This window comes from Myotis nattereri, assembly GCF_964212035.1.
Source record: "Myotis nattereri genome assembly, chromosome: 11".
Classification (NCBI taxonomy): domain Eukaryota; kingdom Metazoa; phylum Chordata; class Mammalia; order Chiroptera; family Vespertilionidae; genus Myotis; species Myotis nattereri.
The window spans coordinates 29,887,099-29,901,666 of record NC_138086.1 but is presented as its reverse complement, the minus strand read 5'-3'; the positions used below and the strand labels follow the sequence as shown (position 1 = coordinate 29,901,666).

The following is a 14,568-nucleotide window of genomic DNA, read 5'->3' as shown; positions in this document are numbered from 1 at the left end:
TCCGCCTCCCGTGCAACTTTTGCCGAAGCCCCCACACACAGCCATGCTGAGCTGAGCTCCGGCCGGGGACTGGCCGCGCGCTGCCCGCCCCGGCTCCCGCCCCACCGCGGACCCGCTCGGGGGCCGCGGCCGCTCGGCCCCTCGGCCTCCGCCGCTGCGCCCCCCGGCCGCCCCGGAGCCCCGCGCAGGGCCCGGGCCGCGGCGGCGGCGGCGCCCGGCTCTCTCCCCCGGCGCCGGCCAAGTGAGGCGGTGATGCGGGCGCCAGCGGCCCCGGCTGCGCCGAGAGCGGAGACACAGGCTCAAGATGGCAGATTCCGACTGAGGCTGGGGGGGCCGAGCTCGCGCGCCGCGATCCCTTCTCCGTTGCCATGAATCGCGGACACCCCGGCCCCGATGGCCCCCGTGTACGAAGGTAAGGGGCGCCCGCCCGCCGACCGGCTCGCCCGCGGCCCCCGCAGCTTTGTTCTGCCCGCGGCCCCTCGCCGGGCAGCCCCCGGTCCGCAGCCCCGGCGCCCGGCCCCCGCGCCCCACCCCCGGGCTTCACCGGCTCGGACCCCTCCCCTCCAACCCCTCCCCTCCCCTCCATCCCCTCCCCTGCCCAGAAAACGGCCGGGATCCGGAATTTAACAGGATCTTATTTCCAGGGTGGAGGGGGCGGGGGTGCGAGGGTGGGCTACTGCCCGAAGAAAAGAAATGGGGAGGGGGCGCCTGGAAAAGACGGATCCCGTGATTGTGCTTTTTATTTATTCGTAATAAATAAAGGTGATGGGTGTAGCTTTCGTCCCCCACCCCCGGAAGATTACCTTTAGGACGATCTCCTTTCCACTCCGTCCTCGCAGCTCCCTTTTCCATTTGTCTCCACTCCCACCCGCGCTCCTTTATCCTCCGCGAGCCTCGGGTTTGGGGGCCTGTGGGGTCGGCATGCGCGGGGCTAGGTGAGGAGAAGCGGGTCGGGGAGGGAAAGTCCGGGTCGGACCCGGGCAGAACAATGAAACAGCCTGAAATCCCCCCGCATCGACGTGTGTAAAGAGAAAATGTAGTTTAGGTTTTCAAGTTGGGGAGGCGGCCAAGACGTCTTTCTGGACGGGTCCGGGTGTTCTGCGTGGCGCACCTTCACCTGGCGCTGGGTCATTTTGTCGGGATCGACTGTCTTCAGGAAGAAAGAAAACGCAGGGCGAAAGCGCTTCGCTTCCCTGCCCTCCCTCCCTCTCGTTTTTCTCCGTCAGTTCTGTCAGTTTCCAGCCAGAAATCAAACCAGAATCAACTAAGTTTTTTACACTTCGGTGTGTTTTTGTGTGCCTGTAGTGGGAGGGATTCTAGAACCAAGAGGGCCTGATTTTTCAATCTTTTCATCGTGAAAATGTTTTTCTCATGAAATCATTGGAATAGCAGCCTTTACATACTTTTAGCGGCAGTCCATCTGGCTTTCGTTCGGTTTTGTTCAGAGATTCAGTGGATGAAATAGCAAATGAGAGGGGAAGAGGTTTGTGTGAAGCAGAGAGGAGGGGTGAGGAGAGGCGATTTTAATCCTTCCATAAATCCAGAGAGCAGTGGTGGCGAGTGAAACAGGGAACGCATTAATAGTTTTATCTTTGTTGTAAGAGGCAGATTAAAAAAAAAAAAAACCACTTATCTGCAAAGAAAATCTGTTATTAGTTCCAAGGCTCCAAATGAATTAGGTTTCTGGGTGGAATAAAGTTACCAGTCAGGCCCTGGATAGCGAGGCTGTAAATAACCTATGGACTGTAAATATTTTTTTTCAGACTCTCTTGGAAACAAAGGGGCTGTTTAGAAGGCAACAGAGAGATGTTATTCCAGGGGCTTTCCTCTTTGATTCTGAAGAACACAAGGTCCATTTAACCATTCGACAAAACAAAACGAAATTTCTGATCACTCCACCACGCAGCCTAGAAGGAGCCCGTGGCTCTGTGGCCTGCTAGGAGAGCCCGTGTTGGGCATTCATTGTTCGTCTGTGTCTCTGGGAGGGGGCCACCGCCAATGCTCCCACTGTCTATGGAGTGTTAAAATGAAACAATTTTCTCTTTATGAAGTACCTCCTTGAGACTCCCTCTGCTGGACACACCGGGTGAGCATTAGAGAAGGAACTTGGCATTGAATTCAGAACTACAGTAAACCGCTGCTTTTCCTTTCGCAGGGGCTGGGTGTGTGGGTTGGGATGTATTTTGTCAACTTGGTGGAAAGCCATCTTGGGGACGGCACTGTTCTCCTCCTGTTCCTTTCATTCTAAATCCATGTGGAGTGTAGGCCCGGCCCCTGGGGCTGAGCCTGGGCACTCCTGTTCTCTCTACAATGTTCTTCTAGCGCTTCACCCCAGATGCAGGACTGTGGGTGTGCAAGGTGTTATGGTTGAAGACTCACTAGGGACCTCAGAGGTCTCAGGAGTGCAGGTTTTGTTTGCAAGCCTTCCCTCCCTGTCCCAGGTGATCTCCCTGGTCACCGCTTTCAACCTGGGCTTCCCTCCGTCTTGTTTGTATGCTCTCTGAATTATTCCTAGGCTTTGTACGCTTTGATTCTTCAGTGTCTCTGTGCATCACTGTCATCCTTTTCCTAGTCTTCCTCTGCTCCCCTCCTCAACCAGTTCAGCATCCCTCTGCACACGTCCAGGGTCTTATTGAAAGAGTCTGTTGGTCACGCTCTGAAACAGACAGGTGACCTCCAGAGGCAAGGATTGTATCGCTGGAACCTCCACTCGCTGTGCTGAGTGCTTCTGAGACTCCAGTGACCTCCTTTTCCCTCCTTGGCGATACCTGCTGGATTCAGTGAGCCTGATTTTTACCAGATCCCGGTCAGAACACGAGGACTCCCTGTGTGTGCCCTGAAGGAGCAGGAATTTTCCCGTGGAATTCTCCAGGAAGAGTGATTTCTAGTAGTTTTCACGCTACTAAAAAATCGGGCCTGGGGTTCTTCTCAGGAGACAGGTGAAGGCGTTTCAGCTGTCATTCAGGAGAGTGCATTTGTTTAAATGGGGTGCAGTCGCCCCAAGCTGGGATATGGGCTGAAAACCTGGATGCACGAGGGGAGCATTCTGAACTGCCCGATGTTTAGAGAGAAAGGCTGTCTTCCAAACAGGGCATGTTTGCTAATGCGAGTTACTGGGTGGCGGAGTGTAATCAGTCTTCCACAATTTGCTTCTAAGGATAGGTTTATAAATAGCACATTAGTTTTCAGTGGCTCGGTACTGATTAGGTTCAACTTCTTTAAAAAGGTTTGTTTTCTTTAGAAGGTTAAACATTTGCCTCACAATTATTGGTTACTCCATCGACTTGCTTAGCAAGGCTTTTTTCAACATGTAGTGCAAAGGCCGACCGAAAAGATCTGTGTTGCCACAGGCTCTGAAGGAGAAGACCCTAAGTTCCAAGTTAGTTATGCTCTGCTGTACCTGAGAGGAGCCACGTTGACTACTTACACCAGTGGTTCTCAACCTTGGCTGCACAATAGAATCACCTGGGAATCTTTTTAAAATCCTGATTTCTGGGCCTCATCCTCCGGAAATTCTGTTTGTTATGGGGTGAGGCCACAACATTAGTAACAAAGAAACAGAATTTCCGGAGGACGAGGCCCAGAAATCAGGATTTTAAAAAGATTCCCAGGGCCCTAACCGGTTTGGCTCAGTGGATAGAGCATCGGCCTACGGACTCAAGGGTCCCAGGTTCGATTCCAGTCAAGGGCATGTCCCTTGGTTGCGGGCACATCCCCAGTGGTGGTGGTGGGGGGGGGGGGGGCGGTGCAGAAGGCAGCTGATCGATGTTTCTCTCTCATCGATGTTTCTGACTCTCTATCCCTCTCCCTTCCTCTCTGTAAAAAAATCAATAACATATATTAAAAATAAAAAAGATTCCCAGGTGATTCTAATGTGCAGCCAAGGTTGAGAACCACTGGCTTACACAGTCAGACTTCCCCAAAGTGTTGAAATCTCCCATCGGATGGGCCTGAACACACCTACCAAGATGCCTACCAAGAAATGGGTTCTGAATCATCTTCCATTAAAATAATCTGATGACACATGTTCTGAAATATCTTTTCTTGTGTTTGTGTGTTATGTGTTTTAAATGAGTAAGTATAAATATTGCTTCCATTCTCCCCACATTTGAGCAGTGAATCAAGGCTCGTTAATGTCACCTTAGTTCCGGGCAGTGGGTACAGTATCTGAATCAGAGGGAGCTACCGTATGGCTCGGGAGGTGTTGCCGAACTTCTCACTTCTCACGAGTGGATGGAAAGTGCCCGGCTGTGGTGGGCATTTTCTCAGTGTGTGTTAAATCCCGCTATCTTTTGAGCTGCTTACAGGCATGATGACTCCAGGGAAAGAATAACCCACAGTTTAGAAAACCAATAATAGCAACATTTCAATTATTAATCTCCTGCCATTCCTTTTCCAGTTTGGGCACCAGCAACAATAAGCCCCCTCTGGCCACAGAAGAAAGAGCCCTTTTTGACCCCCTCTGTGACCTTCCCAGATCCGGGATTCCCACTGAGCTGCCGCTGGTTTCAGGTGGAGAGTTTCTCATCTGTAGAGGCACATTCTGTGCCACTTTAAAAACGAGGAGGCGAGCCTGCAGAACAGTTTCGAGGCTGCAGCTGTGCCTCCGGGAGAGCATCCCAAAGTCTGAAAGGTATGAATGACCTTTGCCCTTCATCAAGATCCATACCTGACCCGGGCAGCAGGCCAGGGCAGGAGGGCTGGCTTACCAAGGGCCCCCTCCCAGGGGAGGCCCCCACCCACCCACCCACGAGCCAGCGCCTGCAGGCTCACCTGCATGCCACATCATTTTCCTACAAAAGAAACTTGGTGCTTTAAGCACGCTTCAGCTGCTCGTAGTCTTCATATTTTATTCTGTATGTTCTTTCACTTCTCCCTTCCTTGTTCCTCTCATAGAAACCAGTCTTGGGGAACCACCTTCGAGGTTTAGGTGGAACAAAGTAGGGATGATCAAGAGGATATGATATGTGAACCTTTTTTTGTTCTCGGAACAGGTATTTTTTATTGTTCTCTGAACAGATATTTTGCCCATGCTTTCTGGTAGTCTTATGTTGACAATTCAAGCACTTCGGGTTGCTGTCAAAGACAGGACTCAGAATAATGCGAGCTGACTGTAATAATCACCACAAAGTGTGAACCTGAAAGGCCCAAACTCGTAATGTCAGGTTCGTAATGTCAGTACCCTATTGGGGGAAAAAGAAAAAGGAAATGGAGAACCTGGAGTGAATAGGAGGGTCTTTATTTTTTCTCTAAAAGAAACGACATGCCTGAAGTTCACAGTGATAATTGTGACTCAGACCCCACTTAGTTTGTGCTATACATACTCTCTACCCGCAGACCCAAGAGGTGGGCACTGCCACTTTACTTTACAGGTAGGGCACTGCTTGAATGCATTCCTTCAACAGACATTTATGTGGGGTCCCTGTCCTCGAGGAGTTCAGCGGGTATGAGAAGTCAAAGTCAGGACTCAACATGGGCTCACCAGCCCACGGTCTGACTCCAGGTGCTTGTTTTCCTCGTGTGTGGGTGTGTGTGCCGGTTCATCATTTTCATCTGTTAATGTTTCTTAAGGTGTAAAGCAGGAGTGAGGAATGTCCAGCGCATGGGCCAGATACGGCTGGCCCTGCCAAGGCAGGAGGGGTGAATTAATGAAATGTTTGACTAAATACAGCTGGCTAATTTTTAAGTTGGTGGTTTTGTATGGCCTGCAAGTGATGTTATAAATATCCAAAGGGCCCTTGGCAGAAAAAGGTTCCCCACCCCTGGTAGAAAGGGAAGATGCCATTTCCCTCTTTTCTCTTGAAATATTTTCTTTATTTGGAATCAGAATTTATCACCGAATGTACAAAATACCTAGGACAGATTCCCTTAGAAATGACCACCTCTGATTTGCAGATTGCGTCCTCCTGTTTCATTACTTACCGTTTTATATCCTTATAAATGCAAATATATTTCAAATGCACACATGCTGCCTGGAGACTCTTAGTGTTTGGTATTTAGCATCCCGGGCTGTTGGGAACCGACCCTTGCATCGTACGTGGCTGCCGGAGGATTAATCCCTGGCTTTGCTGCCTGGCTGCGTCCTGCGCTCCAGGTAGTTTGCGACACTTGTTGGTGGAGGTATGGATTGGTGGTCGCTCAGCAGATCACTCAGGCCAGGGGTTAAGGAGAAGAAAGCCCAGGCCTGCCTCTTGGGAGCTGGAGCCAGAGCAGGAGAGGACCTTGGGAGAAATATGAACATTCAGGAAGGTGAATGTTCTTGACTGAAATTATCAGGTTATCAGAAAAAAAAAATTTCCAGGAAAAGGCCACACTAGTAACTCCCTCTGACCAATTCCAGGATTCTGTTAACCAGATTGTCAAGAAATTCCCAGCCTGAAATCTCGCCTGCTGTCCTCCAAACCTGTTTTCTTTTACTCGGGTCCTTTCTCTAAAACCTTTCCTACGCTTGAAGATAATAACTGGGTCTCTCGCTCTGTCCTCACAGGGCCTGTGTTGCGTTCTCTCCCTCCTGAGAGCTCTGGTTTCTCCACATTCACTACAAATGGTAGTGATCAGAACTGAATACAGGTCTTTAACACCGGTCTCACTAGTACCCTGTGTGCGAGAAAAATGACTTCAGGGTTCTTGCGTCATGTGAGCCCCTGGAGGGCAAGAGCCAAACCTGATTCATCTTTGTATCCCCTACAGCAGCAGGGCAGTTCCTTAAACCCAGTAGGCGCTTCATAAATATTTGTTCAGTTGACTTCCTTTAATATAGTACGTAAGTAATAACTGATAATCCCACCAGCCCTGGGTTGGTGGCCTCTGGTTACCTTGCTTTCACCTCGGTCCTGAGTATTTTTCCTGTGCTCATGTCTAAGCATCCCTCACCCCAGATAATGCCGTCTTCTTGCTCTTTGAATCTCAGCTTCGTTGCTTTGAATTTCACCCTTCTACTTCCAGCTCTTAGTGTCCGCCTGCAGATCTGACAAACAGAATACAGGGGACATAAGTTCAAGAACGCGAACTACTCTTGAAAGAGGAGGAGCAGAGCACACAGAAGAATCTTAATGATTCAGCGTAACATCCATTCATCCAGACTTAAGACAGTCAGTCCAATTCTTTACAGATTTGGAGTCAGCTAAAGCCATACCTGTTTTACCAGGTTCTCTGCCGCAAGTGAGCTAGGTATCACGAGGGTGGCTACAAGTCAGACTGGCAGTGGGAGTTCCTCCCTCTCTCTGGTCTAAAGCCAGTGGAAAAGGCAAAAGACGTGACAGACAAAGCCATTCAACTTGGGATTCTCTAACGGATGACTTTGCATTAGAAAGTAAGCTAGTATAAAATAGTTGCCAACTTTAAAAAAAAAAAAAAAAAAGGAGAAAGCCTTTGAAACTGCAAAATCCAATTTTTTTTTTTTTTTAAAAAAGGAGCAAGCCTTTAAAACTGCAAAATAATTTTGTGGTTTTACAGCCACTTATTTCTACACACAGCGCTGAACAGATTTGCAGTGTTTTAGCAATTCTTGCCTAACTTCTTTTGCTCTAGTAGGTTCTGGTTAATTAAATGCCACCGCGTTTGAGCAGAATTACTAGTAAGATTGATTCACTCTTGCATGGGCTAATGCTGCAGACGTTATAAAACCTTTGTTCTCACAATAAGAATGCAGTCTAATATATGAGTGGACAAGGACTCCCCCGACCCCCACCCCCGCTCCCTTCTCCACCCCAGGTTATGCTGTCCGTCCTCAGTGAAGGATTGTGGAACTTGCCATCACATTGGGTGGAAAAGCACTTTGGGTTCACGCAGTTACAGATTGCATCCTGATGAAGTAAGGCTTGTTCCTGTATTTTTACCATTTTCCTCCATATCAGTCAATATTACCTCCTTGGTTCAACCAATAGAATTGTTACAATGTAAAATGATTTTTCCAAGGGCTTAGCATAAGCAGAGGGATCCATCATGCCAGTTCTATATAGAACTTCTCATTTCATAGCATTAAAGGGGTACATTTCAATGGCGTGTGTTCCTGGAATCCTGTTGAAAGTCACATGGTAAGGAAATTTGGAAAACTCTGGCTTGTTGCTGTTGTGGAAATGTGTTCTTTTTTATTTTTTTCTCTAATGAGGAATTTATAGACTGACAAAAGCCAGCATGTAAATTCTTGAAATTATGCAGAAAGGCAGTAAATTACACCCTCCTGGAGAGTCCTCTGTAATGGCACCTACTCACAGAACCTAGACTGACAGCAGGAGCTTCCGTGGGAAAGTCCATTTCAGAGGCACTGTAACAGGTGAGGAGAGATGGAGACAGCGCACATGCACATGCACACGGCTTTACCCCCTGAACCACTTACATCTCCAGCTCCAGCACACTGTGGTTACTGTTATTCATTAAGCATGACCTGCACCATCAGGAAGAGATTAATTGATATTCATTAGATTCTGTTAACGGAGACTGGGAGGTTCTCTAATGTATGAGAGAAATGTGTCCATTAGAAAATGGCTAAAATAAAAAAATCTCTTTCATTTGATTATTCCATGACTTGTTCCAAAAAGGAGTTAAGGCCACTTTAAAGGGTTACGTTTCTGAAAGAAAGGGAATTAATTTATGTAGATCAGTTTTTGTGGTGCAGCTGATTTCCAATGAGGTCGGATAAATGAGGTGTTCCTATACAAAGAGACACAGCTCTTGTTCTGGTTTAACACGGTGAATAAGCAGAGGGCATGATGGAATTCATTTGCAGAGTAATTTTTGCTTGGCTGGAGTGGTAAGCGCAAAATAGACCAGCAGATGAGAACACTGAATGTTTGGGATCAGCTGTTGAAAGGTTTAAAGGGATTCTAATTCAAGAGACTTTTTATGGTGTAGAGGGAGAAGGGGACCAATATCATCAAAATCATACTTGAACAAGGTAATTTTTCCTGGCCTGGCATTAATAGAAGGAATAGGGCAGCCAAGAGGGTGAGCCATGCTGGGAGGCCGTAAGGTGCGCTGGAAGGCGTGAGCATCGTGGCGATGGAACTGAGCAGTCGGAGGGCACAGGAGAAAATGCACAGAGCACTTCTCAGCATGCCTGACCCGGGGGTTCAATAAATATTTGTTCCTTTCACTCTCCTCCCCACCCCTTATGGTGGTGATACGGGGTCAGGGAAGCTTGCTGATGTTAGCTATACGTGGTATTTCTTCTACAGAGCTGGTAGGCTTTCCCCCCAGGCCCGTAACAGGGTGCTGGGTCCCTTGCAGCCCACAGTGCCTCACTGAGCCCAGCCAGAGGGAGGGTGTCCCCCTTGTCCAAGGAAAGCAAGGCCACACACGCTCAGCACCAGTGTTTAAAGGGTCTTCTGTTAGGAAGTTGTTCTTTATGTTTCCCTGAGAAAGTCACAGCTTGTCACCATGGACCACTTATTAACAAGGAAAAAAATCACGGAAGAGGAACCAATACCATCGTGACATGAGCCACCGAACCACAGAGCCCTTTCAGTCACTGAGCGGCTTCCCAAGGTACCTGTGAGAGTCGTTCTTCCCATTGACATGACCAACAGTGGAGATCTGTCCTGTTCCAGGCATGACGTTCTGACCCCACATTAGATCCTGTTGGTGTGCTCTGTCCAGAATAGTAAACTAAAGAAGTATTTGAACACACAGATACACACTGAGGGACGGGCTGGCCCTGACATTGGTGAGTCCTGGGACTGCAGTGCGAAACAAGGCTCCCAGTCTGCGACACACCAGTTCTCTCTGCCCCTGGTTGGGGTGTCCAATCTGTGGCCCTGGGGAAGGCCTGCTCAAGCCAGTGTGCACCCAGCGGCCCTGGGGAAGGCCTGGGAGTGGTTACGAGGCCTTTTGGGCTGGATTCCCAGGGACCCAGCGTGGTAGGAGTAGGCACACCTCCTGACTGGGGACGCCTCTCCCTTGGGGAGAGGTGTGGCTGGCACCTTGGAACTATGGGGTCCATGGTTGGGGCCCCTGATGCCCTCTTCTAAGGGTGGTGTTGAGGAGGGGGCTTCTTGCTGTGAGAACTTGAGCAACAGAGGCAACTTGAAATGCTTCCTGTTTATACAAGTCATGGCTGGTGATTGCTTCACTGGATACACTGCTCTGCCCCCTTTTCCCTCCTCAGCCTTGACCTTATACTTACGGTTGCTCCATAAAGCAGAGTTGATGAAACAGACCCATTTCCTGTTGCCTGCTCAGAAAAGCTCAATACCATTTATGAAACTCCGTGGAGAAGTGGTTCTCCAACTTGGCTGATTTGTCAGTCACCTGGAGGGTTTGTTCAACCAGACCCCTGGCCCCGCCTTCAGTTTCCTGTTCTAGGTCTGGGGCGGAGCTTGAGAATTTGCATTTCTGATGGAGAGCCCCTGTTTTAGAGGAATGCACTTAGAGTGAAAAAGCAGGCAGTATTTAAAATCAGAAGGAGTTGTTTTTATTAAAGCTTTCCTGGCATTAGCTGCAGCTCAGCTGCCTTTTGTGGCCTTGACTTCTTGAAGCCATAGGACATGGTACAGATCCAGCCTCCGGCCTTCCAGCCTCTGGCTCCAGGAGAGTGGAGACCCCAACTTCTCCAGGGCCTGTCGTAAATGCCGGATCTACTTTCTCTTCTTCTCCCAGAGCCAGTCAGTCTATAGTTCATCCATCATGGCCCTGGGTCCCAGAATAGAATGGGCAGATATCATACTCACAATAATGACATGTTATTATTAACTACCATAAAGAGCTCTGTGATTTTCTCTGTTTATAGGAGGGGAAATTGAGGCTTAGCGATATTAAATTACATGTCCAAGGTCTCATAAACAGTAGCTGGTAGAGCCTGGGCTTGAACCCACCTGATACCAAAGCATGCTCTCCTCTTGAGTGGCCGGTTGCCTTGCTCCTCACAGGTAAGTTACAGTGGTCTGTGCAGCATACAACAAGGAGACACATGATTGGGATCCTTAGAGCAGGGGCCGCTGCGGTGGGCACTGATGGGGCTGGTGCGGTAATGTCACAAACACACGTTCCCTGAGGCCCTGCTGTCCCGTCTCTCTCCTCGTTGCCATACAGGATCACGTGAGACTGAGTGCAAAGCTCTGAGGCCAGTGGCTGGCACGGAGGAGGGGTTCCGTAAAGGGCAGCCAAGCCACGAACCCCCTTTGAGCAGCAAAACAGATACAGTATCTGAGGATAAGCTTCCTGAGACCTCTAAGGAAAAAAACGCCATGAAAAGATGCTAAGAGCTGATCCTTCCCGAGCCCTGGCGATGGCAGTTCTGTTCTCAAGTTTCACGTATATTAATTCATCGGATCCTGTAGTGATGCCGCCAGGAGGACCTGCTGCAGTTCTGTGTTGCCGAGACGCAGGGGGGTGCCACCGCGCACAGGTGGCAGAGCTGAGATTGGCCCCGGGCAGCCTGGATCCAGAGCTCAGACCCCTGACCACAGGCTCTCGCTACAAGGTGGAAAGTCGTCCCAACCCCTTCCTAGATGAGGGAGTGGAATGTGTGATCTGCTCTTCTTTGGCTTTTCTCTAAATGTGTTCTTTGTTTCAATCAAAATCTGAATAAAGGTTTCAGAATTCAAGAAACGGAGTCCTGCCGGTCTTGAAAGATAAGGAGCTGGGCATAGAATAGTCAGGTCTGAAAGATGAAAAGTAGGAAAGGGGCGAGCTCTCTACCATGTGTTCCCACCAACTGTAAAGCTTCCGGTCTGGCCCAGATGGACAGCCCTCACTGAAGGGCCTGTGGTCTGCAGGCATTTAGTGCTGATGGAGGAGGGGCCTGGAAGCATCGGGGGGAGGAAACCTGATTTGACAAATGGGAAGGGGACCATGTGATAGCAACTTGAAAAATCTCAATGGGTATTTTCACCTCGCATCATCATACCAACATAAATTCTACATGATTAAAATGTTAAATTTAACAAGAGTCTGTTGAGCACATGAGATATTCCAGGGACTGTTCTATCTGCTGGGGGTTCAGCAATGAACGAAGCAGGTAAGAACCCTTACCCTGAAGCAATGTGCATTTCAGTAGATAAAATAATCCATTGTTTTAAAAGCTCGAAATAAATAGAGGTGGATCTTTATTAAACGTTCAGAGAAGTTGAAATGTCTAAGTTTAGACTCGGTAGAAGAAATCCCAGAGGAAAAACAAAAGTTTTTCAGTGTAGCGTTCCCCAAATGTTAAAGCTCTTGCTGTTATACTCATGAGTTATTCTCAGTGTTATTCCATGTAGTCGTAAGGGGTGTCTGACTTTTAGGGTAGGTTCTCCAAAGCATAATTACTGGACAGGGAGTGTGAACATTTATAGAGTTCTCTCCATATATAACCATATTACATTCCTCCTCAAGGTATTTCTATATTAAGTCAAACCACCTAGAAAGAGATTTAAATTCACCCACTTGTTCACTCAAGGAGCCCAGCTCCTCTTCACTCTCAGGCCTGGGCCCTCTCTTCCCCGAGGACATGAGATTCCCAAGGGCTTTTGACACCATCTCTATGGTAGTGACTCCCAGCGTTACATTGTACCTAGACTTCTTTTCTGAGCTCCTGTCCTAAAGCCAACAGCCTGCTTGACATCTGTCTTTGGATAGCTCACAGGCATCTCCAACTTTCCACGCACAAAGAAAAAAACCTTGGTCAACTCTCTGAAATACACGCCTCCTCCATGACCCTTTACATCCATACATGGCATCGTCTTCCCCTTGTAGTGCACGTCAGAAACTCAAGAGTCATCCTTGAATCGTTTCATTTCACATGTAATCTACCCCCAAATTGATTGATTCTGTGTCCTAAATATAGCGATTCTTGTTTTTCACTGTGGTTATGCTCTCTAAAGTCGCTACAAACACCGAATTAGCGAATACGGAACCACTGCTCCTAGGTCCGCTTCCTACAAGCCTTTGGTCATAGTTTCATCAGCTGATCCACATACAGCCTTATTTTATGTGTGTTTCTGGTTAAAGACCCCTTATTTAACCCACAGTTGATTCATGAATGTTGAACTCGAAGCCTATTCCACCGCAGCTCAAGCCTGAGTTAAGTTGACTAGGACACGTATTTTTCCGTGAGGCACATCGCCGCTGATTTGTGCTTAGAAACACGAGGCAGCCCTTTAGCACTCTGCTTGGGGGTCATTTTTCAATCCTGAACAGCAGTGTGATGGACATGGTACTAACTAGGCTGTGGAAAGTACACTGGCCCCGCGTATAGCAGAGCTCACAGGAGAGCAGAGCCTGTGTGACCTCAGCTGGGAGCATGTGCATCAGGCAGCCCATGTCTCGCCACAGTTTGCACATGTCCACGAAGGGCTGAAGGCACCTTCTTTAGTATGGATTCTGAGCTTACAAACAAATTTCAGAGTCCGTGAACAATGAATGTCAACTGTATGTGGTGAACCTGTCCACCTCTCAACTGCCATCTGCTGGTCCAGTGGTCAGCAAACTCGTTACATAAAGGGACAGATAGCAGGGATTGTAGGCTTTGTGGGCCAGATGGACTCTAGCAGTCACGTGGCTCTGCAGCTGTGGAAGCATACATGCATAAAAGTAGATAATGCATGAATGAGTTGGCAGGACTGTGTAGTAAAACTTTCTTTACAAAAACAGGCTTTGGGCTGGGTTGGCCCTCGGGCTGTAGTTTGGACCTGCCATAGCCCAGCCTAACCCACCGTAAGGTCTCATCTGACTGCCCTGACCTATCACCCACGTCCATTCTTGAGCCTTTAGCCTCTTTCCATGGTGATATTAAGTGTATTAGATCTGATAACTCCTACTATAGATGCCCAACTGTTTCCCCTCACGCTGAATAAAATCCCAAATCCTGAACAGCGTGGCTACAACACGGCCCCTGCATGCTCTCCGGCCTCCCCCTCTGCGCCCCATCCTGGCCTCCTCCAGGCCTGTGCTGCCTCCAGCCTGGCTCGCTACTACTCACTCTACCATCATAACCGAAATGTCACTTCCTCCAACGTAAGTTAGACACCCCTCTTCTGATCTCAGGACACCCTCCTTTCCCTTCATAACATGGAGAGTTTTGAGATACCATTTATTAGGGCTCATTTGCTTTTCCCCTGCCTCCCCCACTAGACCGCAAATTCTAAAGATAGGACCGTGTCTGTGTTCCCGTGTGGAGTTCAGAAAAACTGCAGACACTTCCCAAAACTTGTTAAGTGGGATGTTTGTACAATGTAGTTTTGCTTATACGGGTTTATGTCTGAAGCTACAATAGAGAAACCTGAAAGAGTCGCCATTTAGAGCATACAGTACATCTTCTAAAGTTGAGAGTGATGACTAAAGGGAAAAGCCATCCTGGTGAGTTTATAAATGGGTGTGAATGTGCGTCTTTATTGTCAAAGGGCGATTCTGCTAACAGCTCTATCTAGTTCCTTGTTTTCTACCTGGGATTTGAATGTTGCCTTAAAGCACAGGTGAGGAACCTTTTTCTGCCAAGGGCCATACAAAATTACCAACTTAAAAATTAGCCTGCTGTATTTGGTCAAACATTTAATGAACTCACCCCTGATGCCTTGGCAGGGCCAGACGAAATGATTTCACAAGCCTTATACAGCCCATGGGCCGTACCTTCCCCACCCTGATAAAGCCTGT

At 48.5% G+C, this 14,568-nt stretch overlaps 1 protein-coding gene across 2 annotated transcripts in view; it reads left to right on the top strand.

Annotated features, from left to right (window-relative positions):
• The first annotated feature begins 242 nt into the window (after window positions 1–242).
• Window positions 243–14,568, top strand: part of HIPK2 (homeodomain interacting protein kinase 2) — a 166,638-nt gene continuing 152,312 nt past the window's right edge. For both annotated transcript variants that reach the window (XM_081102468.1, XM_081102467.1), the window contains exon 1: window positions 243–412. In XM_081102468.1, the coding sequence (XP_080958594.1) occupies window positions 394–412 (19 nt within the window). In that variant the 5' untranslated portion in view covers window positions 243–393. The remainder of the gene's footprint in view (window positions 413–14,568) is intronic.